This window comes from Marmota flaviventris, chromosome 8 (assembly GCF_047511675.1).
Source record: "Marmota flaviventris isolate mMarFla1 chromosome 8, mMarFla1.hap1, whole genome shotgun sequence".
Taxonomy (NCBI): domain Eukaryota; kingdom Metazoa; phylum Chordata; class Mammalia; order Rodentia; family Sciuridae; genus Marmota; species Marmota flaviventris.
Genome location: NC_092505.1, coordinates 93,570,558 through 93,598,350, shown reverse-complemented (window position 1 = coordinate 93,598,350; position 27,793 = coordinate 93,570,558). Strand labels below are relative to the sequence as shown.

Here is a 27,793-nt window from a genome sequence, read left to right as displayed (position 1 = left end):
TCTAAACGTTTAAGATATTTCATAATTATTTGTAATAGATTTAATTAATCAAGAATTATGCTGTAATTTGTAGGGTACAAGTGAGAAATAATAAAATATATAACTAAAAATTGACACAGGAAAAATTTGAAATGTATTTATCAATCTGAAAAAAATAAGAAATGAATGAAAAGGGACCCAATTAAAAGCAGGTAGTAATATAGTAAATATAAACCAAAATACACCAGCTGTAATTTTAAGATTTAAAAGTATCAAAGATTCCAATTAAGTCCAAGATTGCTATCCTGGAACAAAAAAACAAAAACAAAAAAACAAACAAAAAACAAACTTCAAGTATATTCTATTTAGGGGATACTTTAAATATAAATATTTAAATATAAGGAACCCAGAAAAGTTAAAAATAAAACCATGTAACATCAACCAAGCTCAGAGGGTGGCTCTACTAATATCAGATGAAGTTACTAATTTACTGTCTGTCAGCAGCAAACTGCACCTCTCCCGGTATGTGATAATGGAACTGAACTGATGACATTTCTGTTTTTCCAGTGGGCTGGAAGTCAGGCACTGCCAGTAGAGAAACACTGCAGGGCTGGAAGAGGAAGAAAGGAATTTTCTTTCTGATGCTCTGTTTTCACCAGCAGCAAGTGCCTTGGTTTGTAGGGGTCCAGAAGTGTTTCCCACTTCAGTGGTGGCCCTCACAGGACAGCAGATGCATCCTTTTGGAAACTCTGCTTTCCTGGTTTCAAGGCAAATAAAACCCACTTTACTGAGTCCCCAGCACAGCCACACCCTCTCCTCAGAGATCTGAATCTTAGTCTTGCAGGAAATCCTCTCATGTTCCAAGTTCTTTCCTTGTTCACATTTCCTTATTGCTAAGGATACTGCAATCCTCCTGTTCTCTTTCTGTTCATTTTAGTTGTTAAATAATTTTTATCCAGTTAATAATTCTTTGTTGTAGATCTGTTTAGTTTCTGTTTGCTGACTGTACCTTAATGGATGCAGAGGATATTTTTATAACGACAAGGGGGCTATGCAAAAAGAAGATAGCACCACTTTAGATACATACTGTCAAAATGTGGCTTTAAAATACAGAAAGAAAAATTTAAAGATAAAAGGCAAAATTGACAAATGTTAATAGCTGACAGAATTTCAAAGGAAAAAGTAGGGAAAAACATAAGAGAATATAGAAGCTCTATGCAAAAGAAGTCACAAACTTGACCTAATTGACAGATGTGTACTCTTGTACTGAAGAACTTTGAAGTGTACATTTGTTTCAAGTTTATCTGAAATCTTTACTAAAATTGAAGTAAGTTAGGACAAATTTCACATTTTATATACAAAGGGCCAAGAAGAACCATGTTAATCTTTTTTGTTTGTTTGTTTTTGGTACTGGAGATTGAACCTAGGGGTGCTTAACCACTGAGCCCCATCCCCAGCCCTTTTTTTTATATATTTCATTTTGAGACAAGGTCTTGCCAAATTGTTTAGTGCCTCTCTTTTGCTGAGGCTGGTTTTAAACTCATGATCCTCCTGCCTCAGCCTCCCAAGCTGCTGGGATTACAGGCACGTACCATTGCACCTGGCAGAACCATGTTAATCTTGAAGAAGAATAAAGCTGGAGAACTTAAACAGCTAGGTATTGGTGGTTATTATGAATGAAGCTATAGCAATTAAGACAGCTCTTGATATAAGGGTAAACAACCAATTTGAACAGAATCTAAAAAATCCAAAAATAGATTCACAAAGAAAATGGTCATTTAATTAATTACCCTGACCTGTAATGAAGGAATTATAATCTTTTAAATAAATGGTGTTGGGCAAAGTACACAAAAATTAATTCTGATTCCTACCTTTACATGTTACACAAAATACCAATTTCAAAAGCAATGAAAAACTAAATGTAAAAAAAATGAGATTAATGCTGTTAAAAGAAAATTTTCACAAGTCGTGTAGGAAAAGATTTCTTAAAATAATTGGATCATGTCATAAGTGCAAGATGAGCACACCTAATCTGAAAATTAAAAATCTGAAGTCTGAAATGCTCCAAAATGCAAAACTTTCTGATGTCACAAATGGAAATTCCTTGTGTAACAGGCCACAATCAAAATGCAAATGCATTAAAATAAAGGTGTATATGAAACATAAATAAATGTTTATGTTTAGACTTGGGTTCCTTCCCAAGGTATTCATTATGTATAGGCAAATATTACAAAATCTGAAAGATCTGAAATCCAAAACACTTCTGGCCCCAAGCATTTTTGAAAAGGGATACGAAACCTGTAATAATTCCTGCTCATCAAAACACAGCATCAAAAATGAAAAGCCAATTCAAAGTATAAGAAAAATATATCTGATATATATATATATATACACATATGTATATATATATACATATGTGTGTGTATATATATATATATATATATATATATATATATATATAAATTAATGTGAAAGGCAGATGACCTGGTAGAGAAATAGGACAAAAATTTTAATAAATATATCACAAAGGAGAATCTCCAAATGACCAATAAACTTTTTTAAAAAAGTTTAACTGTTTTCTTATATACCCAGCAGAAATGCATACACATGCTCAACAAAATAACTGGTGAATAATGTTTAGAAAAGCATTATTCATGGTAATAAAATACTGAATATATCATAAACATCCATCAACAGTAAAAAATATGGTTATATTTATACAATAGAAAAATATATAGCAGTGAGGATAAATGAACCATAACTGCAAGAAATCACATGGAAGACTCTTAAAAAATGTTGAGATAAAGAAGCCAGAAACAAAAGAACACAGATTATATAACTCTTTTAAATAGATATCAAAGAAAGGTAAAACTAATTGTGGCGTTAGAACTCAGAATAGTGGCCACTCTTGAAAGGGTAACTAGTAACTAAAATGGGGCAGAAAGGGGCTCCTGAAATTACCAGGACCACCATTTCTGGATCAGAGGGTTGATTACACAAATGTGTTTACTTGATTAAAAAAATCCTTAAGCTATCCACTTATAATTTGTGTATTTTACTAAATGTGTATTTTGTATTAAGAGTTTTCCATTAACAATATTATAGATGAGGACAGCTTGAAAGTTCATATATCAAAGACCCTGAGTTTACCTAAGGTCTGTCCTTCCTAAACATATGTCCCCTACTCCCTTACTACAATGTTTGTATTGTCAGAAAATATGAGTCATGGGCAGTGTAAAAATGTAAGAGTCAGTTAAGAGTTGTTTTTATTGAAAACTCTCCAGGAGGGCAAAACCACCACAGAACAAATGAAACGATATTCTTAAAAGTATCTGAGAAACTTTTAGAATGGGCATCTGATGGGTAGAGTGGGAAAGAGCCTCTGATTAGAGAGCCTGGACAAACTGCAAGGGACGTGAAGAAGTTGCTGGCTTCCATTATGATAGTAAAACTTTAGTCATGCAGAAGGAGGAAAACGCCCTATGTTTTCTCTAGTTTCCAACTTCTCTGCAACTGTTTGCTTTCTCATTTGGGAAGTATGGTGAATAAAGACATGATTATATAAACTCAGTAATAATTCTATGTCAGTTAACCCTCAATCCCTAGGAAAAGGATGTTTCATGCAGTCAGTTAGGACCAGAGAGAACAATGACCCAAGACCTCTGGTAGCCATGTAAATGAGCAAGCTTTACTCTCCTATGTCTAGGCAAGGAAAAAGAAAATGGTAACTACTTGAGAAGGGAAAATAGACCTGAAAGGGAATTAGATCTTCTATTTTGTTCAATATTCACCCAATGAAGTTATTTTAAACCATTACTGAATTATCTCCGATTGGCAAGTTTTAACAGTCCCTGTCCTGATTTCAACATTCCAGCACTGGCAGAATGGGGCTTCAATACCTTGCTTGATGTGCCTCTGCCATCCCCGTATGTCTAAATGAGTCTATGCCAGAGACATCTGCAGGTAGGATTGTTCCATACAGAAGTAGCACTCTCAAACCTGGAGGTAGAGATGAATTAGGATCTGGAGGGATTTTCTCCAAAAAGTATCTCCTTACCCTTTTGCCTAAACTCTACCCCATTATTCTTAAGAGCACAGTGTAGATATGAACAACATGGAGAAATTAGAAAACTACTGAGAAGTGGGGATGTCAAGAGATAAGTTGCCAACAGAAGATGTCACCCACCATGTAAACGTAAGAACAAAGTCAGCTCACCAGTTTAGTGTAGGTACTGGTCAACACCACTCTGAGGTCCATGGAAGGCAGGATCCACAGGAGGAGAAATGGCAACTGCAGAAGCTAACATTTCTCTTAACTGTGGAACTTCCTTTTCTACATTCACCGAATTGGGTGATAAAGGCAACATTTTGAAGTCGTTCTGCACAAGTGTGTTGAGTCAAAATGTCTAAATTTATAAATGGTGACAATTTTAATGTGTATCAAATCTTTCCCCTCAATGTGGTAGTGATCATAGTGTTAATTACAATAGTGAATATAAAAAAATGTGGAAGTTAACTAAGAGGTATGAGTTTTTCAGAGCCTTTAATTAAGCCTTACCCCCAATACTTAAGGAGATTTAGATGCCTTTCATGTATTCATTCCTCCACTGTCTTTCTCTGAGGAGGATCTCTCTCTCTCTCTCTCTCTCTCTCTCTCTCTCTCTCACACACACACACACACACACACACACACACACACCTCTCTAGAAAGCAGCTATATTAGACTTGTGGTTATATGCTGAACAGCAATGTGGAAACCATGGGACAACTGCAGTTCTTTGTTGTTATTATTCTTCTATACCTTAAACTTCGGTTTCCAGGTTTCTGTTCAACAGGGATTTAAAGTAGTTATTATGCCATAGTTTTGTTCCTTACCTCTTCAGGTTAACAAAATTGAGCTGATTTCTAACAAGTTAAATACATGCTTTTTTGTGGGGGTAGGAGGGTGACAATACAATGTCTTCTCGAGCTATAACTGGCGATCTTTAAAGACAGCATTGAATTCTTCTGCTTGAGTTATGCTGGCTAATAGGAATTGAAGTGAGAACTGGTGGGAGAGCATTGAAGCATTCATGCATGTGAAATCAGATGAACACCCACAATGTGGGATTTCCTAAGGAAAGTTATTCCAGCAGACAAACACAGACCCAGGTTGAGTCCAATAACTTTTAAACTAACATGTGGAGCTATCACCCTCATAAGTAATAAGCTAAGGCTGCCTGAAGAAAAGCAAGACCAATATTTTCAAGTCTATATTTTCAAACACATTTTGAAAACATGAGCTCAGTTATATACAATTCCTTTCTGTAGAAAGAAATTTAATTATTTTAAATGTCAATCCCATATACCAGTGCTTACTCTTGAAAAGCGTATGTATGACTTATTTAAGTAAATCTAAAACAAATAGGAAGATAGAACAACTAATTCATCTATGAAAAGGAATTTAAATCAGGAGCTCTGATTTCTATCCAGTAATTATAATGCTGGTCTTTTGAAATATGGTTTTTAATGGTCTATTTAAATCTTCCAGTTGTCATGCAATTCTGGATTGCAGAGTGACTTCAGCTTCAGTTTCCATTCAAGGTTAAAAAGAGCTATTTAACACTCATCCCATGTCAAATCAGCTCAATTACCTTTTGAAATTGCCCAAATTGTGAAATATTAGTGGTTCAAATACATGAATCCTGCACATTTCATAACAGAAGTACACAGATGTATGTGGCTATATATTATGTCATATAATATGTAAACAAATATATCCCTGAAGGTTTTGAGAATCTAGAGGTAAAGTTGAATCATTATTCTCATGTTACTTTTACAATTTTCCCATTATATAGAGAATTTGGAATGATGCTGATATCAGTTGTAGACACTGGCTTCTTAGTTTCCTTAATTCCAAAATGGGGCTAATGATAATATGTATCTCATATGGTTGTTGAGAAGACTCATAGAGGAAGGTGGTCTGATAACAGTAAATGTTCAATAAATGTTAACTGTTATCCTATAATTATTTTCATTTTTATTATTGCAGAATTATTGCTCAGCAATTTTTAAAAATTAGACAATTAGGAGATTCTCTTTCTATTGGACAGATGGCTCATGCTCATTCATCATGTATATTCTGAAATTTAGCCAGAGCTGTGATAAGTTATCGTCTCTATTTTGATGATCTTTAAGCCAGACTGCTATAATATTTTATTTTATAACATCTTGGAAAAAAATCTGCAAGGCTGTTTATGGGTGCAAAATGTTACAACTTGAATGTTACTTTCCAAGAAGATGACTCAATATATTCTACACTAGTTGAGAAACAATATTCTGGGCTCCCTGATGTAAAAGGATTTAAAAACCCTTGAGCATATGGTGTTTGTATCACTTTTGTTACACTGTCCTACCATTGTTGGGGTACCTATTCATCTGTTTCGAACTGATGTGTCACATTAAAAAAAAAAAAGACAACTTGCAGTCAAATTCGATGTAGCAAAATGTGGCTTTAGTCATTGTGCATGTTAATTAGAAAAAAATTTCCTCTTGCAGTAAGCATTAAAACTCAGGTTTATGCCTTGAGATCATGGTAAGATTCCATAGCTCATGATTCAGCCTTACTTGTTGCTTTTTTTAACTTGTTAATTAATTTCCAAAGTGGTGGTTTCACTATTCTCATGATGAACAACTTATAAGTACTTCCTTTCTGTTCTTAACTGTGGCAAGAAAGAAAAAAAAAGGAGTTTTTCAAATTTTCTGAATGGCTTTTAACATTATTTCTCTCTGAAAGGGTCTTTGAAAGTGACCATATGGGAAGTTTTAGCCATTTGGTTATAATAACACAGACGAGTAACAGATTGAATAAGGTCAAACAGATACTTCAGTGAAAAGTCCACTTGGGGAATAAAAAAAAAATCTCAGTTCTATCTTGATTATGTACTTGGTTACACTCCATGGCAACTCACCCATTTAACTTGGCCCTATGCTCTTGGAGAAGAGCTTTGAAAATTGTTTTAATCCTAGCTGAGATGCTACACAATAGACTTGCCTCAACTGAATCCCTTTGTCCCATATCAGTCATTCCTTATTCAAATCAGGACAAGGAAGAAAATTACAGGTTGTGCACAGAGTTAGCTATTTTAAAGTGTTCTGGCCTCTCTTTGCTGCCAGTGAATCTTCCCTTTATTTACTTTTTGCTTTACAAAATATCTTGAGCCTTTATCACACATGAAGAACAAAACAAAACAAAAAATCCTGCAATATGTTATTGGGTCCAAAATGTTTTTTGTTATTTTTTTTTTTCATTTGGAAGAAAACAGTCCATCAAGCCTGCAATAACACTAAAAAGATAGTACCTTTATGAATCCAAGGTCTCACTGGCAAAATCTGAAAGATTCTAAGCCTTTGATATGTACAATAATACTGTTAGTACATTAAATTTAATCACAAGAGGTTAAACAAAAATACTTATCAATGTGAAATAAGTTTTCATGCAATTATTTCAAACTAGTGGCTTCCCAAGAATGGGAAGCACTTTCCTGGTATTTCAAAAACAGAGACCCCTTACTGCTGTCTATAAATACTTTAGGAATAAAGAACATGAAATGTAGATTTTACTAAATTAAGCTGGCCAACTATTTTTCATTGTTCATGATGAATTGCTTTTGAATGGCTGTCTCCTTATGAATGAAAAAGAAAATGTGGTATGCATACACAATGGAGTATTATTCAGCTATTAAGAAGAATGACTTTATGATATTTGCCAATAAATGGATAAATTTGGAGACTATCATGCTAAATGAAATAAGCCAATCCCCCCCAAAACCGAAGGTCAAATGTTTTCTCTAATATGTGGAAGCTAGCCAATAATAAGGGGGTTGGGGCTAGGAGTTCAACAGATTAGACAAAGGTGAATGGAGGGAAGGGAGGGAAATGAATCTGAGGTATATTTCCTATGTACATATATGAAAACAGCACAGTTAATCCCAACATTGTGTACATCCACAAGAATGGGCTCCTAATTAGAATAAGATATATCCCATGTTGTATAACTATATCAGAATGGATTCTACTATCATGTACAACTAAAAAGAACCAATAAAAAATTAAATAATGTTAAAAATAAAGGCACTCATTTATTCATTCATTCACTCATTCATACATCAAATATGACAGACACATTTGATGCCAGGTATGATGTTGGGATACAAAGTTGGTTATCCGACCTGTGTCTTAGCAAGAGAGAGTTTGGATTGTCTCCTAAAATCCTACTCAGTTATATTTGATCTTTTGTCTGTAGTTACACGGGGTGTAAAGGAGACAACGCCTCCACTCACAAATAAATGGACTCTGCAATCTGAAATAGCCATCATCTCTGCCCAGAAGTAGATGTCTTCAAAACATACACTTCATCAGAGCATATAGCTTAACTGGGATAAAGCAAAACAAAAAAACACACACACACACACCGTTACTATTCTCAGAAACCAAGTAGGACCTCATCCTTTCTTTCCTCTTCAAAGTGGGGAGGAGTGGGTGTCCCCAAGTAGCAGACGGGACCACTCTGGAAAGCCCTGTTTTCTAACTGCCTAGGGGAGATGATTCTTTTACTACTTTTTAAAGTTTCCCTAAGTAACCTTGTTTCTCATTCCGAGTGGAAAGAAAAGAAGCCGTCCTTTGCCTGCTCACGGGTCATCTTCTTTCCTTCCCACCAAACCAGTGAACCAAGGAAATGTGAACTGAGGAGAACTGACTGCTCCTACCTACCCGAGTGGCCTCAGCCCGGCGGAGGCGGGGCACAGCTCTGGACTCCCCCGCCCAGGCTCCAAACGTCCCAGTCCCAGTCGAGGCCTCGCGGTTGTCTGCCCCAGCGGGCTGACGTGGAACTCTGCATGGAACTCTGCGGGAGTCACGTGCCCACTCTGCAGGCGTCACGTGCCTTGCTGCCCCGCCCTGCCCGCTGGCCAGGTCCTTTCTCTGTCTTGCACCTGATGCATCTTGTGGGTGGTTAGTATTTGTTCTTCCAGATGCTAAAAATAATAGATTTGTTGAAAATAATTTGGAAAAGACAAAAAGATGTATCCAAAAAATATGATATGTCTCTAAAGAGAAGCACAAAGAACATATTAGTATGTACCTTAGTAGTCCTTTTACTATGAATAGATTAAAAAATTAAATAGACCATGCCTCTTCCATGACTCTGAACACACACACTAAGACATATGATATCCGTATATGCACTTTATAAAGTTTTGTACGGTTTTTCTGAAGAAAAAAAATTTTAACTTCTTTGTATTCTAATATATACAAGGTAGAAGTCAAAGTTCTCTCCATATATACAATATAAAATTCAAGACATATGTTTTAAAATGATTGTCCATATATATGGACAATCATTTTAAAAATAGCTGCCACGTTCCTTCCACATATTTTAAGAAATAGAATATTACCTCATGCTTGATACCCCCGTGTACCACTAAGAATTGCATCTTTCTTTACTTTTGTAACATTCCCTTGCTTTTCTTTTTTTTAAAATTTTTTATTGTTGGTTGTTCAAAACATTACATAGTTCTTGATATATCATATTTCACACTTTGATTCAAGTGGGTTATGAACTCCCATTTTTACCCCGTATACAAATTGCAGAATCACATCAGTTACACATCCATTGATTTACATATTGCCATACTAGTGTCTGTTGTATTCTGCTGCCTTTCCTATCCTCTACTATCCGCCCCCCCCCCTTGCTTTTCTTTGTAGGTTAACAAATCATGCGTGTTTCACTTTCATTTAAATATGCCATTCACATAGAAAAATGAATTAACTGCTCAATGAATAATTACAAAGAGAACCCACAAGTAACCACCATCCTAAGGAAAGAAAGTATTCCTAACATCAGAAGCCCCTTCCAGTCACTATTTTTTACTCCTCAAAGGTAAAGACTCTTCTCTTTTCTTTTTGATAATTTTTTAGTTGTAGCTGGACAAAATAACTTTACTTTGTTTATTTATTTTTATGTGGTGCTGAGGATTGAACTCAGCCCCTCACACGTGAGGGGCCAGTGCTCTACCACTGAGCCACAACTCCAGTCCCCGACTCTTCCTTTTTCCAACACCATGATTTAGTTTTCCGTTTCTAAACCTTATGTCATGGTTTCACTACTTTATGTTGCCAATGCTTATAATCATCTTCTAAAAAGTTGAAGCAAAGTGATTACTAAATTTTATGATTTCACTTCTTGGGGGAAGAAGGAACAGAATTGTCCCATTCAAATAGTTCTACCAGTACCAACTCCTATTCGTTTGAAAAATGGGGCAAGTGCATTTCTAGGTAAGATACAATATTCAGTTGAGATGAGGTGTGGGTAACATCTGCTGTGTAAGAAATAGGCTTTTTGGTTCCCTCCAGGAGCCATGGTTTTCCTACTAGCTCACCTCCACAACTCTCACTGATGAATGGCTCTCCAGACTGCCTCCAAACCTGCTTCCTTTAAGTTTTTTAAGCATAGTAAACAATTCTGGTAGTTTTAATTGTAATCACCAAATAACCAGCCTTTAGAATACTTCTGTCACCTGAAAAAGTAATCCATGTCACTTTATAGTTAACCCTGCTAACCTTCCAGCTTCTAGATCCTACTATTGTGGTTTTGTCCCTATAGTGTTATCTTTTCCAAGGGTCAAATAAATGGCATTGTACAGCATGTAGCCTTTTCAGTCTGGCGTCATCTATTCAGCGTGTAATGGATGAGTCTCATGTTTCTGTGATGGCTATCAGTAGTTCAGTCTTGCTTATTGCTGAGTAATATTCTATTGTGTACCTATTCTATTATTTATCTGATCACCAACTGAAGAATATTTGGAGTAATCATGAATAAATGTATAATAAATATTTGCATACATATTGTTATACACATATGTTTTCATTTTCCTTGAGTACATTCCTAGGAATGAAATTGCTGGATCATATTGTGCTTAATGTTACAAGAAATCGTAAAACTATTTTCCAAAATTTTTGTACCATTTTGCATTCTCACTAGAAAACATGTGACACTTCTAGTTACTTTACATCCTTACTATCAATAAACACTTAATATTGTTGTTTTCTTTTTCATTTTATAATGTGACATCTCCTTGTGGTTTTAATTTATATTTCCCTAATAACTAAGGATGTTGTTTCTTACCTGTGCGTATTTGACACCCACAGCTTGTTTGAAGAAGTATCTGGTCAAATGTTTTGTTCATTAACAAAAAATTAAATTTCTTATTGTTGAAAATTGTGAGTTCTTTTATTCTTAACATAAGCCCTTTATCAAGCAATGCACTTTTGCAAATTTTCTTCCAATCTGTTCTTGTCTCTTCATTCTCTTCATAGGGTCTTTCAAAAAATAGAAATTCTTAATTTTGATGAAAATTAATTAAAAACTTTTTTTATGGCTTGTGCTTTGATTTTGTATCTAAGAAATTTTCCTAGCCCAAGGACATAAAGTTTTCTCCTAAGTTTTTATCTGAAAACTTCATAGTTAAAGGTTTTACATTTGGGATAGGATCCTTTTTGAGTTAATTTTGTGTGGGGTGAAAGTTATGGATTGAGGTTAATTTCTTTTTGCAGATGGAGGACCAACTGTTCTAGCACCATTCATTGAAAAGAATTCTTTTTCTACTGAATAGTTATTATTGCACCTTTATTGAAAAATCGATATTTAGGATCTATTTGTGGATTCTGTTCAGTGCTCTTATCCATACGTTCACTTTTTCTTCAATATCACATTTTCCTGGTTGCTTTAGCATTGAAGTAAGTCTTCAATGAGGGTGGTATCTCTTAACTTTATTCTTTTTCACAATTATTTCATTTAGTCTATTTTCTTTGCTTTTCCAAGTAAATTCTGCAATCAGTTTGTTCATTTTTTAAAAAATCTTGTTGGAAGTTGATTGGAATTGAGTTGGAACCTGTGAATCAATTTGGAAAAATTAACAGTATTGAGCCTTTTAAGCCAAAGTCATTGTGTATTTCTCTATTCAATAAGACCTTTGATTTTTCTTATCAATGTTCTATAGCTTTGTTATACAGCTCTTGCACATATTTTTTTAAGACTTATACTTAAGATTTTAATGTTTTGGGTTGTCTTGTAACAGTCTTTTTAAAACATTCAGTTTCCTCTGATTCATTGCTATTCTGTGGGCATACAACTGATTTTTACATTAACGTCATTTCCTGTGATATTGCTAAACTCAGTGCTCATAGCTTGTTGAGATTTTCTACATATATAATTATGTTGTCTCTGAGTAGAAGTAATTTTATTTTTTCCTTCCCAATATATGTATGCTTTTTATTAATTTTTTCTTGCTTTATTATACTTGCCAAAACTTGAGTGTGATGCCAACTATGAGAGGTAGGAACAGATAGTTTTGCCTTATTCCCCATCTTGGGGACAAATTACATTCTTTCACCATTATGGGTACTCTTATTAAGTTGACAAACACACTTCAAAGGAAGAAAACTGCAGACCAATATCTCTAATGAATATAGGTGCAAAAATCCTCAATAAAATTATGGCAAATTGGATACAAAAACATATCAAAAAGATCGTGCACCATGATCAAGTGGGATTCATCCCCGGGATGCAAGGCTGGTTCAATATACAGAAATCAATAAATGTAATTCACCACATCAATAGACTTAAAGATAAGAACTATATGATCATCTTGATAGATACAGAAAAAGCATTTGACAAAATACAGCATCCCTTTATGTTCAAAACACTAGAAAAACTAGGGATAACAGGAACGTACCTCAACATTGTAAAAGCTATCTAAGCCTCAGGCCAGCATCATTCTAAACAGGGAAAAAATTGAAGGCATTCCCTTTAAAATCTGCAACAAGATAGGGATGCCTTTTCTCACCACTTCTATTCAGCATAGTTCTTGAAACACTAGCCAGAACAATTAGACAGATGAAAGAAATTAAAGGCATAAATATAGGAAAAGAAGAACTTAAATTAGCACTATTTGCTGATGACATGATCCTATACCTAGCAGACCCCAAAGGTTCTACCAAGAAACTTCTACAACTAGTAAATGAATTCAGCAAAGTGGCAGGATATAAAATCAACACCTAATTTTGTTTTCTATTTTGTATTGGCATATAATAATTATATGTGTTTATGGAATTCAGTGTGACATTTAAATACATATATACAGTGTAATGATCAAATTGGAATATTTAGCCTATCCTTTCAAACATCATTTTTTTTTTCATATTGAGAACATTAAAAAAATTCTCTTTTCTTGCTATTTTGAAATACAGGATGCAATATTGTCAACTATAATCATCCTTCTGTATAATATAGTACACCAGAATTTGTTTCTCATTTTAAAATTTATTTTGCGTACTGATCCTCAATGTATGTGATTGTCTGGTGTGGTGAATGGTATTATGTTCCTCAAAAGATGTGTTGAAGTCCTATCCCCAGGTAACTGTGAAGTGACTCTTTTTGGAAATTGGGTCTTTACAGGTGTAAAAATATGAAAATAATGTCATATTTAGTTATGATAAGCCTTAATCCAGTATAACTGATAACCTTATAAAAAGTGACAATACAAACACAGACACACAAGGACATGCCATGTGATGGTGGAGACAGAAATTGGAGTAATGCTTCTAAAAGCTAAGGGATGTCCATGAATGCTGACAACACCAGAAACTGAGAAAGGCTTAAACAGATTCTCCCCTCCACTCTTCAGAGATAGCAGACCAAAAACCTGGTTTCAAACTTCAAGCTTCCAGAACCATGAGAAAATATATTTCTGTTGTTTTAAGCCACCCAGTTTATGGGATATTTTTACAGCAGTTCCAGAGAGTAATACACAAGAGAACTTGTTAAAAATGACAACTCTTCCCTTTCAAAAAAAAAATCCAAAAAAACACACAAAAAAAAATAAATGCCAACTTTTGGCTTCCATCTGAAATCTACTGGGTTGGAATCTTTGTGGATGGGTCCACACAATCTGTTTTAACAAAGCTCTTGTGTTATTTCAATGAACCCAGCATTTTGAGAATCACTGAGTTAGAGAATGTGCTCAGTGTAATATCAATTTTTTTGAAATTAAGGATTGCTTTTTGTTGTAATGTAACATCAACTTTTATAAATGTTTTGCATGTGTCTAAAGTGCATCATTCAATTTTTCAATGCAGAATTATAGATGTGTCCGTTAAATCAAGCTTATTAATTGTATTATTCAAACCTTCTGTGTTCTTAATAACTTTTGTGTGAATGCTTTATCTATCAGAGAAAGATATATTAAAGTATTGTACTATGAAAATAGATTTTAGTTTAAAATAGGGTTAGTTTTGTAGTTCTACCATTTTAACATATAGTTTTGCACACACATAAAATATAATGTTATTAGGCATATGCATATTTAGCATTGTTGTATCTTCCAATGGCATCTATTTGGAAAAGTCTTAAGTAAGGTTTTGATTTGAGGTTTTCAATCCACATACATAGTATGAATTCCATCCTCAAATCTGCACAGAAGTAAGCTTATGTTTAGGAACACTCAGAAGGTAATATTCCCCCTCCTTCCTTCCTTTCTTCCTCCCATTTGCTGAGACAGTAAATCTCTTCACTAATTTTCTCTGAAGGACAATTCTTTTTTCCCAGATCAGTCCCTGAAAATGTTATCCTTCAGATAATGTAGAAATCTCTTCTCTGCCTCTGACATCTATTAGAACCACCAGCTATCTCCTGACTTCAGCATGTGTGGTTCAGGAGGACTCAAATCTCTAGAGCTAGCACCCAGGAAAGTGCAAGCTCAAGTGGCCATGTACCTCTGTGGACTTATGTCTGTTACTTTTCTCTGATTTCTAATTAGTATTCTTTGAGTTCAGCCCCCATTAACATAATATGTTTTTATATTTTATCCAGCATTAGTGTGTTCCCTGAAAGTCCCCTCTACCATATTGTATAAATGGGAAATCCACTCTCTCTTCCTCCCTTAATACTGTATAAGGAGGATTTTTGAGTGTTACTTAATACTCTGCTATGCATTTATTTTCTGCATTTTATTACACTGCATGAACGCACCATTGTTTTATTTCGAATATAGGGCTTTAGGGTAGGGTTTTTTCCGGACCAATTTCTGCTACATTTAATTATTTCCATGCATACCTTTTCATGTACATCTCTGAGTTATTTTTCTGATTCCTGTAAGTGAAATTTCCAAGTTGAAAAACATTAATTTTTTAATTTCCCTGTGCCCTGCTATACTCAATTTATCAAAATGATGCTATTTATAGTTTTGTAGATGCTGTGTGATGTTATCTCATTTCAGCTTCGGCAACATGGAATCTTTCTTTCATCTTTGTTCATTTAATTGGTGAGAAATCTTTTCTCATTGTTGTTTACATTTGCATTTCCTTGATTATATTTGTTTATTAATAATCTGTACTCTTACTGTGGTTTGTTATATCTATATTTTTCCCTTAGTCTCCTTAAGTTTTGATACTGGCTTCTCCACGAGTGGGCAGCACACTATTTTTTTTTTACTTGCAAAAGATGTAAGTTTGTTTTTATTTATTTACTAATTTATTTATTTTTTAATTTGTTCAAATTAGTTACACATGACAGTAGAAAGCATTTTGACACATTGTATACAAATGGAGCACAACTTCTCCCTCCTCTGGCTGTATATGTTGCAGAGTCACACCAGTAATGTAATCATACATGTATATAGGGTAATAATGTCCATCTTATTCCAACGTCCTTCCCATGGAATATTACTCAGCCTTAAAGAAGAATGAAATTACTGCATTTGCAGGTAAATGGATGGAGCTGGAGAATATCATGCTAAGTGAAATAAGCCAAACCAAAAAACCAGAGGCTGAACGTTTTCTCTGATAAGTAGATGCTGATCCATAATGGGGGTGGGTAGGAAAGAATGAAGGAACTTTGGATTGCAGAGGAGAGTGAGGGGAGGGAGGAGTGAGTGGGGGGATAGGAAGGACGGTGGAATGAGCACACTATTCTTTAGTCCTTTGGGTTAGCATGAGTGAGTGGTAAAGTCAAGAATTGGGCTAAATCTCAGGGCTATCACAGAATTACTTTAGTGTCCTTTAATATGAGCTCTTGAATGTTTCAATTTCATGGCATCAGTGAAGTAACTGAATGAGGTTAGTCTGAGTCTATTACTGTCATACCATTGAAGAAAATGAGGCTCAAAGTCCAATAGTAACATGTTTAGTCATTGAAGGTTTTGAACTTGAATCTTCCCACTAAAGAGAATTCTATTTTTGATGATCTCATGCTGGAAGTTTTCCTTGTGTCATCAGAGATCAAGTAGTGAAGGTTTTATTAGGTATGGAGTCTGTATATTTGTGACTTAGTTGGGGAGTTTGCAAAACCAGAAAAGAAAAAAAAATGAGGGGGAGGGAACAAGAAGTTGTTGAAGAGCACAAAACATGAGTGAATCGCTCTTGTATTCCATAAATAATTATATGAAAATGAGACCCATAAAAAGATGATGGCACCTTGTAAAGCCATGCAGATTGTACATGACACTGCTATGCAGAAGGGGCCATCTATGAATAGTATAGCATGAGTGGCATCCTTGGGAATTGCTCAGTCTTACTTGCATAATCATATGCAGCAACCTGTTATTCATGTTGATTTAATTTTTTTTAATTACAAGTGGTTTGTGAACACAGGTCAGTATAAACAAGAAATAAAATAAGTGAGGTTGGGATTGGAAACCTTTTGATCTTCTTTGCTTTTAGTTGTCAAAACACTTGATACAAAAATTTGATGCATCCAGGGCATTTTTCCAGAAAACATAAAGCAACATTAAGGGCAAATACTTAAGGCAAGGTTGTACCTTGGAAATTGGAAATAGAGCCATCACACTCTCTGTTGGTGTGTATTCAGACCTATCAAGCCAAGAGAGAGAGTAGGACATCTTATTACAAATACCAGACAAATACAGTACAGATTTTCTAACACCTTTAACACAGGTAATGCAGTACTTGGTGAGCTGGTGAATAGAAAAGTACTCAATGGATGAGAGAGCGACCACAGGGTTAAAAATGAACATTTTGCAGGTAGAAAGCATTTTAGGGGCCATTTGTCTCACAATGTCCAATTGTGAATAGTTGGTCAAAAATCACTCAGCAGGAATTTTGGGGGAAAGATGAGAGATTGAGAATTATGCTATTTGAGAACACCAGCTGAGGTTTTCGTGGGTGGAAGGTTCTCTGAAGGGGGAAGATAACATCACCCAGGGATTTAGTGTTTTGTTTCAGTTAATTTGCTCTGCCCTTACTCAACCTGAGTTGTTAAATATCATATACTTTAATATTTTATACAACTCAATAAGTAGATACTAGGTTGGTATTTCTTTTTCAGATGGATCTGAGTTCTACCAATAGCAACTAGATAGTTCCTCTTATGTAGCATGTAGACTTTAAAACACTTGATTACTAAAATAATCATTTCTCTCTATAACTATTTATTTACATCTACTTTAAAATGAAGGCACTGTTGAATTATGATTGAAATATGGTTTTTAGGAGAAACTTCAAATATGGATTTTATATAATCTCCAAGTAGAAAAACCAATGCATATGTACAGGTACACACAACATGTCATATGCTTCTTTATGATATTATCCCTGGTCATTCTTTTACATAGCCTATACAATGACTGTTGTATTTGTAATAGTAAATAAAACAGTTTCTTATTAAAGCCAAAGAGATAATTGCTCTTTCTTGCACAAACAAGGGAATTTCATAATTGAACTTGTTCTTAAAATCTCTTTATCAAGTTTGGCACAACTGGTACAGAAAATGCAAGCAATTGTGTTTTTTCCCCTATTCTTTGGAATAAGTTTAGTAATTATCTCTGGTTAAAGTGCAAAAGTAATTATCTGCTTGGCCATGTAAACAGATTGTATAAGGTTTGTCCCATCTTGAAGATACAGGGAAAAAAAAATTAATGGGTAATTCTGATATTGTTGAGCAATTCGGGGGCTAAGGGTATAGGTTGAGGACTTCATTATTATATTTGGGATCTCCACCATTGTGTGGGTGCTTTTTGCACTCCCTCCAGGCAGAACTATGCTTGGTCAGATAGCCATTAACTTCTGTTCAGCAGCGAGTGAAGTTTAAGTTTACATTCCTTTTTGGCCTATTTTAGCATCTCTTTTCCCTTTCCTGTACCAGCTCCGGCAACTTCATTTGGAACTATCATGACTAAGGTTTCGAAATTTATATTCCTTAGAACAGCAAACGTAGGATTTGAATTTTTCAAAAGAAAATTCAGGAAGAAAACAAAATGGAAATAAAAATAGACATGTTTTTAGAACATCCATTTCTAAACATTACCCAAAGTTTACTTTCTTCCTATTCTATGCCTCAACATAATTTGCTAGAAAATTCTTAGATTTTATTCTGAACTAGATTTGAATAGGTAGAGCTCTTACATTTGGAGAAGATATGCCAGACCCTTCTTTCCAGTTCTATCTCTGAATGTGCCTTCTCTGAACCAAAGGACACATTCTCTGACCCCAGACCTACATGTATTCTGTCTTCAAAGGCATTCAGGGCATTTTGGTCCTATACTGCCCCCGTGACAAGTTTCCTCTACCAGGAATTAGGCAGCAGGCACTGCTGTGCTGTTAAACTGGTTCTCAGAAAAATAAATAAATAAGCAAGCAACACTGGATTGTGGTATTTGTATATGTATATATATATATATATATATATATATATATATATATATATATATATATTCTATTCTGGCCACTTTCTAACTACCAACACAACGTTACTGCACCTGGAGTGGGTAAAGAGGTACCTAGTTAGCTCTCAGGACCTGCTAACCTAGATTCAACATATCATATATATCTGTCTTTACAGAAATCTGGTTTCAACCTTAGAGATTTGTATGGATTTTTGCCTCTAATCCATTTCTCGTTCCAAAGACAATAGAATACCGATGTCCCAGCTCCAAGATAGTCAAACAGAAATAGAGAATTCTTTCTACTTCAAGCCTTTTTCCTATTCATAGGGCAACATATTGGATGAGGCCCACCCACACCCTCACAGACACACCTGGAACGCTTTTTCATCAAATATCTGGGTACCACGTTAACCGGTCAAATTGACACATAAAATTGATCCTCATAAAGGATGACCTTGAGAATCAAATGCCTGTGATTTAACAGTGTTAAAATTACATTACACACATGAAAACATCACATCTGTGATATATCTCATATCAAATGAGAGTTTTAGGGTAGAGCAGACCCAGATGCAGACTCCACAAAAGGAATTGTCTTCAAGCACAAATAGGTTGAACACATTAAGATGTACAGGTACCATTTTATGTTGACTGTTTTCCAGATATACCTTTACATTGATAAGTGACAGGAGTACTGTGTACATTCTGTCACTGGGATATAAAGACACTTATACTGAAGAGAACAAGGTTAGGTCTCCAGGGGCCTCTCGGGTTCCCTGGATTTAGCAACACCTCCAGTTGCTAACTTTCTTTCCTATACTGTCTTGCATGCTCATTGGTATCCATATCTTTTTCCTTGGCTTATTCATTGGTTTACTTTGCATTATATTTTTTGGTATTCAATGAAGTAGGTATTTCAATGACTCTTGAGACTTTCTGAGGGAGAATCAATAATCATCTCTCACTCAACCACACTTAGTTGCATTTGGCTGTGACCTCCTGAAGAAAATGATTCTCTCTCTTTTTTTAAACTATCCAATACCTTTAAGTAGGGGATAGAATGCTGGGCTTAGAGCTAACAAAAAAAAACTGGGACCCCTCTCAGTTTCTATGAGCTACTGTGCTATGGTGTATTATCTTATTCAAACCACTGAACTCTCAACCCATTATCTTTCAAGAGAAAATAAGAACAGTGAGCTTAAAGTTGGACTTGAAGATTAACATTCATTCTTTCTTCTTGTATCTCTGAGTGGCAACTCTCACTAGGGGGACTTTTGAAGAAAAATGAACAGGGAATTCAGGAGACTGAGCAGGAAGATTCCAAGCTCGAGGCCAGCTTTGGCAACTTAGTATGACCCTGTCTCAAAATAAAAAAGGAAACAGGACCGGGAATGTAGCTCAGTGGTACATCATCCCTGGGTTCAATCCCCAGTATTGCCAAAACAAATTAATAAATAAAATAAGGAATGGTGGAGATGCGGCTGGTTAGGAAATAGAAAGGGACTTTTGAGAGAATTCTTTATGGCAGTAATCCTCATAGCTAGGATTTAATAAGTGAAACTATAATATTGCCAGTTGAATATGAATTCCAAATGAACAGTGAATAATTGTACCTATAAGTGTGTTCCATGGAATATTTAGGACACACTTATACTCAAAATTATTCAGTTTAGCTGAAATTAGAATTTAACTTGTTGTCCTATGTATTATGTGGCACTCTTACACCATGGAAAATAACCTGTTTTCTCTCAACAAGTTGGATTGGACAAGTAGGGCATCAGCTCAGAAAGACAGTCTGGGTCTTTTTTGTTACCAGTGCAGCATGGGGTGGGAAGGGTGTGACTTTCTTTTTTTTGCTCAGGTTGTAATACCACTTCTCTGATTAAAGAAAAAGAAAAAAAAAAAAAAAACCTGTGACTTCTTAGTACTGACATAAGAAGTCACCAGGCTAATCCATGAATAGACTTGAAAACTCTCCATGGAGTTAGAAATAGGAAATATCAGTTACCAGAAGAAGAAAAAGATGAAAGAAAGCTTTTTACCTATCAAAAAATTTGCTAAAATCATTCCAGGATTAGGTATTGAGTTAAATAACTTCATAGTTTGTATATTAAAGTGCTAAATAAAGAATTTTATTAATAGAATTCTGAAGTTTTCATAAGTAGCTAGTGTAGTGTTTATTTAGAGTAGTATTTTTAATATTATCTTGATCTTCAGATGTTTTCAAAAATGATGATCATGGATTTGTACAGAAGATTATTGCTTTGCCCTCTTTTATTAATGCAATATATGTTTAGTAGATAGTCTATGAATTAGATAACATGAGCAATAATAATTCAGCATATTGTGACTGCTGAAATTCCCACTGTGAAGCCCCTAGCTGGTAGACTTTATTACTAATGGCAAAGCAAGAGGTACCCCAGCTCTGCCTGGGTATGACAGGGTCTTAAACCACATACAGGGGTCTATATTCCCTTCATCTGCTCCCTATGCTGAGAGATTGTCAAATGTTTGATTTAAAATGGAAATAATTATTCACCTAAGGTAGACACAATATTTTTCCTTTTCAGAATAAAGGATTTCCTTGGAAATGAAGGAAATGTATAAGGCATAAACACTTGTGCTACCAATGCCTGTGCTCATTTTCATTCATTCATTCAAAACCATTCACTTAGCACTTATTCTGGCCTTTCCATCCTGTTAGTGGGAGAAAAAAAATAAGTTAACAGAAAATCATGATGGAGTATATATGCTAATAAAACACAGGACACCCAGCACCAATGTGAAGGGCAGCTAGCCTGTGGCAGGAAACATGGAAGAGGGGTTTGTTGCAGGTGAAAACCTCTAAATCAGTACAGGAAAATAGCATGAGATTGCACAGAGGAAGAGGCAGGCTAAGCAGAAGACATGAGCAGTCTAGACAAAGGTATTGATATGAGCTCTAAGGACTGAGAAGAACAAGAACAGGGCATTTGTGGGGGATTTCAGGGATTCAGCTGGACAGGAACAGGGGAGTGAATTGAACCAGTCTTGGAAAGGAATGAGATGCATGGCTAAGTGGGAACCAAACTCAGTGGTCTGAAGTGTCATGCTCGGGTTAGAAACTCCTGAGTAACCTGGGAAGGTATTACAAGGAGATTTCATCTATAAAATGATTACTCCGGCTGCAACATGCTGTTCAGAAGATGGATCACTAAAAGGTGGGAGATAAGCAAGAAGCTTTTAACCATAATCTAGGAGAATGACAATGGCAGTGTGAATGAGGTGAGCAGGAGTGGGCCTGGGGAGAAGCAGACAGGTTCAAAGGATATTGAGAAGAGAGAATTATTCCGATTTTGTGTTTAGTGCAAAATGGTATAAAAAAATATTATCTACATACATAAATATCACTCAATTTGTACATAGACATACATTTCACCGGCTTGAAAAACTGGAGGAATTTGGGATGTCATTTCCTAAGCCAGAGAACCTGGAGAGAATAGATGGGTTTGCCACAAGTCAGATGAATATCTGATGAGTTATGCTTTTACCATATCAATTTTAGGACTCTTGCACATTCTAGTTGAAAAGTCTCATAGCAGTTGTTTATATGAGTCTTGAGTTTCAGCAGGGAAGTTTGGGCTATAATTCTGGAGGCTATCAGCAGAGAGACAGTAAATGAGTCTCAGAAGTGAATTAAATCATCCATGGAAAATATTTAACATGCTAGCAGAAGGAGGCTGAGGGTGGAGCCTCTAAACTCAGTCTTCAAGGGATTGTCAGAGCAGCTTGACTGGAGACCAAGAAAGAGCATGGAAAAATCGGGCAGGGGAATCAGGAGAATCCAGACGGTGTTAGAGAAGACACCAAGAGGGAGAATTTTAGCAAAAAAGGGAGAGAAATCAAAAGTATCACATGAACTCAAATGATCCCGAGTAGGATTAGGAGGCATTAATTGCATTCCATAAAAGAAAATCATTGGTGACTTGGCAAGGACGGTTTTAGTAGTTAGGGGATAGAGTGGGATATAAGGATTGGGAAGTGTGTGGGAGGAGAGTAAGCAGGAGTAGAATAGGAAAGTTCAAGAAAGTTTATTTTAATAAGGGAGGTCAGGTGTTGAAAGGGACAGATTAGGAGATGAAGTAGGAGGCGTTAGGAGAGGGAGAACATTTGAAATAGCCAATTTCAGACTGGGAGAGAAGAGCTGTCTAGCGACACACAGAAGGTTTGCCAGGCAGTTGTGAGTGCCCATTGAATGTGAAAGCCATAACTTGGAATTGGAATCGATCGGAGCAGTCGTGTGATTTTCTCCATCAGAGCTCAGAAGCGCTTATGTGGAGGCTAAGAAAGCCGGCAGTGAAATTGATCCCAGGCGGCAGTGTACCAGGCAGTGTGAGGAATGGCCAAGGACTCCTGGCCAGAGAGGCTGATCAGAGGCCACACAGAGAATAGACACTTTACATCTTCAAATGAGGAGCTAGTGAGGATTAGTGAACATGGAGAATTCAGGATTGAGGATTTAGGAACATGAGGAATTGAGAACTGAGGATTGAGGAGCACAAAATTGAGGGACATGGAGAAGAGGAACTTCATATTTTAAAATAAGATGTCCAAATCAGAATTTTAGTTTGCAAAGACAAGCGTTTGCCAAGACTTTCTTATGAAATTTATAAAGTTAGATATAGCTTCTAAACTGTCATAACTCATCATGTTGGAAACATTAGATGACTGTAGAAAATGTTGGAATATTACATGAAAACAAAAATTACCATAATGTCAAAGGGAATGTATTGTACATGAACATTTTTAGAAAGATATAGATGTGGCCTTTTCACAGTGAAGGGGTGTATATTATAAACAATAAGAAAGAGATTTGTAAAATGTATATAAAATAACTATTGAAAGTCAGAAAAAATAATATAAATGTTCATATGTAATTCTTGAGTCCTTTATTATTTACAACCTTTAGTTGTGATCATAAATATTTGTTAGGACCTATAAAGTTGGACAAAAATAAGGTAACATATGGCACATGAAAACTAAATATCAAATATATTGACAATATCAATGTGATATTAATAGCATTCCATAATTGAAGCAGTTTCACTGAAGTCAAAATTATGCATACTCCAATTTAAAAGCAAGTGGTTTTGGAAATGCATTATGAGATAGAGACAAATTGCTGGGTCCTCTAGAGTCTTTATAAATACTATTATTAAATTTCTTTGTACAAGAATAGCACACGACTTGGTTGGAGTGTGTAATTGTTCTTATTAAAATGTTTTTAAAATGGTAATCAAAGAATATTAGAGGATCTGCAGTTTCTTAAATCTCAGAGCATCACCAGGACAAGCCTCTCAGACTGCAGACCATTTCATTTAATTTTCTGGCATATTGCAGAAAGAGTTGTTTTCACACATTTAGAATGTCTCCAGGACAAGAAAGTGAAAATACTCCTTGCTAGTCATTCAATCTATGAATGTAAATCTGGCTGAATTATATTTTACATCCAATTGCTATTTATACCTCTTGAAGTTCCATGTTTAAAAATGGCTACAGTTCATGTTGGGCAACTTTGTTTCATAAACGCCTTAATGGTTCTACTGTTGAACTCCTGTAAAGTCAATGATGTATCCAGAAATTATCTTGAAGAAATTTAGAAAAATAAAGTAGAAAGTAGATAAAGGGCATATGCTAGTGGCTGGTATCTTCCTCCATGAGTGGGGCTGTGAGAACATTGACTTTCCCTAATTATTTCCTATTGTGCTGTAACTACGTCTTCTGTTTCACATGATCCAGCGTCATGACAGCAAATTTTCTGGGGTGTGCTAAGGGGATGGGGACATTATCTTTTGGAGCCCACTGATAAAATTCTACCAGGAGAGAGGAAGATCTTACATTTGGCTGTAAATCTTCATTCTTATGTGTCTATATAGAGTGTGCATACAAAGCCATGGATACCTTCTCATTTGGTTGAGTTTGGAAAAGAGAGGAGGTAATTGAAGGGTAGAGGAAATTTATGTTATTGTTTTATAGAGGGATGAGATATGGGTAGACATGGATAAGAACTAATGAGGGAAAAACATGGAAAATGGAGGAGAGAGAAGATTTCATTTGTTCTATTTTATAGTTTTGCCTAGAATTAGTCCCTATCCTTTCATGGATTAGGAAAAATGGTGTAAAATTTTGCAAGCTGAACATGCATAATACTTACATATGCTTTGGAGTTTGCCAACTTGATATGTTTTAGGCTACACGACAACCTAAATTACAGAAAAGGATCTTGAAGTTCAAACTAAGAGACTTACCCAGGTCTCATAGTGCAGTGCATGGATTTGAACTCTTATTTTCTGATTTTTAGATCTTATACCCTTTGTACTATTTGGCAATGTCCTCTCAAAAGAAATATTTAGAGGACTCCGACTATAACACAAATTACAAACTTCAACCTAATTTAACCTAATTTCAAGTAATTCTACCTTGTCACTTTTAGTTTTTTTTCAACTCTTTAAATTGAAGGCTTCTAAATCTTGGGGTTAATGCCATCTTATTTAGTATAACTTTTTTTTTTTTTGTAAGTGCTTAGCTCAACTGGAGAGAATGCAAGAGATAACTTTTCAGTGAAACACTTAGAATTCAGGACAGCTTTTCAGTTGCACATAGGTTTTTCATTTTTTATTTTAAATAGAAGTTTTCTAGGGTGTAAAGCCCATGTTTTATTCTTAGCCTTGCCAGTGAGTCATTCTCTGCCCTTGGACACCTCACTTAACACACTGTAACCTAGTAAGGTTTTTGTTTTTCAAAACTAGATTATGTTTGGAAAGAGAAAATTTCATCTTCCCTTGTTGTGATGTTCCTCTGTTTTCTTTAAGTACTTGAGATCCTGGGTGTCCTGCTGTGACTTGTTCAAGCATAATTTGTGACAGAAATAAGATTGAAAGGTTTTTAGATTTAGTGTGAGGAGCTCTCCTACAGGCATCTTTACAGCTGAAGTATGGCTAACCTATCATTTTCTTCTCTATCGCCTCAGATTGGGTCATCCTACAGCAAGGTAACATGCAACTGTCTCCTGCTTGCATCTCTGTGAGGCTGTAACGCTGACTGGTTCAGCAAAGAGAATTTGACTGCCATTTTTTTTTTTAAACTGAAATTTGCTTCCTAAGTGGAAATGGGATTAAACTCTGGTTTTCATTTTTGATATTTTAAAAATATTTTAGCATCCTCAACAGCTATTTTCCTACTCATGTTCTTGGTCCTTTGTGACTAGCCCCCTTTCTTTTCTCCCCTATCTTTAAGGATATCTGTACTACATAATTAAACAATCACAGTTGTGAAAAAGAAAATCATAAAGACTCATTAAATTCGGTTCTCCTAATGCTGCTTTATAATTCCATATGAATTTTGCAACAAAGTTATCCTTAATTTTTTTTAACTCAATGTGGCTTTTAATAGTTCTTGGTTTTGAAATAAATTTTGCAAATATTTGAACCCTCCATAAAAAACCTAATTTTGTTGGAATACTTAAAAGTTCCACTAATTGAGTGGTTATACCTCACATGCTTATGGGTTAAAATTAAGCTTTATTTCCGTGGAAGTCAATCTCTCAGATACTTTCCTGAGTGACATCTATATTTGAGGCACACTGTAAATGATGCAAATATTCTGGAAAACAAATTCCTGCTTCTGAGGTACTAAAATCTAGATGAATAAATATTACATTTTTTTATTAAATATTAGTGAAACTTGAAAGCTATATTCATGTAAGTGTTGTCACAGAACAGTGTGTGTTTAATTGTCAAATGAGGGTTTAGAGGAAATAAAGCATTATTCTATTAACTAGCAAATGGAAAAGGCCTAGATGGAAGAGATGTGGTTTGAATTAGATGTTGAGGAATGATTAGAGTATTTTTTTAGGAAGCTAGAAATAGGAAAATCCATGCAGGCATGTGAAATAACCTGAATCAAGACACAGAAGTGATGAGAAATGGATGTTGCTTTTGGGAGAGAAGATGCTTCTTAGGTTGGTAAAGTAGAATGGACTATGGAAATGAAGAAGTTAGAAATAGGGAGTCAAAGAAGATTTTATTATAGCAGAATCAAGAAAGGAAAATGTTATTTATGAAGGAAATATAATTTAAAAGATATACAAGATAAACTGTATAGAAGAGATTCATGGAATCCTCGGTTCTGAGGAAGATGCAGTAGTTATGTAAGGAGGTAAAGGCACAAACAAAGCCAGAGAGGATGTGAACACATATTTATTTATCAAGATATTAAGATAAAGAGTACAATATAGCAAGGTTTTCTGAATATATCAGTTAAGGAAAATAATAATGACTCAAAGGGAAATCTGACTATAATAGTGGCAAGTGATTTATTTAAACATCAAGTTGACTCTTTTAAAAATTATTAATTTTTGTTGTTGTGGTAGGCAGCATATAAAGTGGTCCTCAGTGACCTCTTGCCTTCTAGCCTTGTGGTAACCCTTTCTCCTTGAGCGAGAGCTGGACTTAATGACTCTCTTCTAATGAATAGGCTATGACAAAAGCGATGGAATATCAATTTCCAGAAAAGGTTTAAAAAAAAACCATGGGTTCCATCTCATCCTCTCTTGCTGGTTTCCTCTGAGGGAAGCCAGCTGTCATATTATGAAGCCCATGTGGCAAGGAACTGAGGACTCTGACGATAGCCAACCAGAGTCTTCACTTAGTGAGTGAATTTGGAAGTGTTCCCTCCTCCAACTGAAGCTCCAACTAACATCTTGTTATGGACCCTGTGCTAGAGGCACCCAGCTCAGCCACCCTGGGTGGTGAGGCACCCAGCTCAGCTATTAAAAAAAAGTTTTCCATTTTAGTGAATTAACTGCATTAAGGTGTAATTTGATCACAGACACTACAGTTGGTGACTTGATCACAGACACTACAGTTGGTGACTAATACATATCTCTGCTAGTTAGGCTTTTGCTTTTATTTTCCTTGGTTAAATCTAAAGATTCATGGACTATATTAAGCTTCTGCTTCACTGGTTTGTCAATGTTAGCAGTGCTTGCCTGTTGACAGGGTACAATGAAGGAGTTAGCGCCTTGTATATTCTTTTATTTTTCCTTGTCTCCTCCAATT

The 27,793-nt window shown here is 35.3% G+C and overlaps 1 protein-coding gene across 1 annotated transcript in view; it reads right to left on the bottom strand.

The window, feature by feature from the left end:
* Positions 1 to 27,793, bottom strand: part of Spata16 (spermatogenesis associated 16) — a 277,049-nt gene that overhangs the window by 244,522 nt on the left and 4,734 nt on the right. Inside the window, exon 2 of the mRNA XM_071614922.1 lies at positions 8,731 to 8,993. Within this exon, the coding sequence (XP_071471023.1) occupies positions 8,731 to 8,993 (263 nt within the window). The remainder of the gene's footprint in view (positions 1 to 8,730; positions 8,994 to 27,793) is intronic.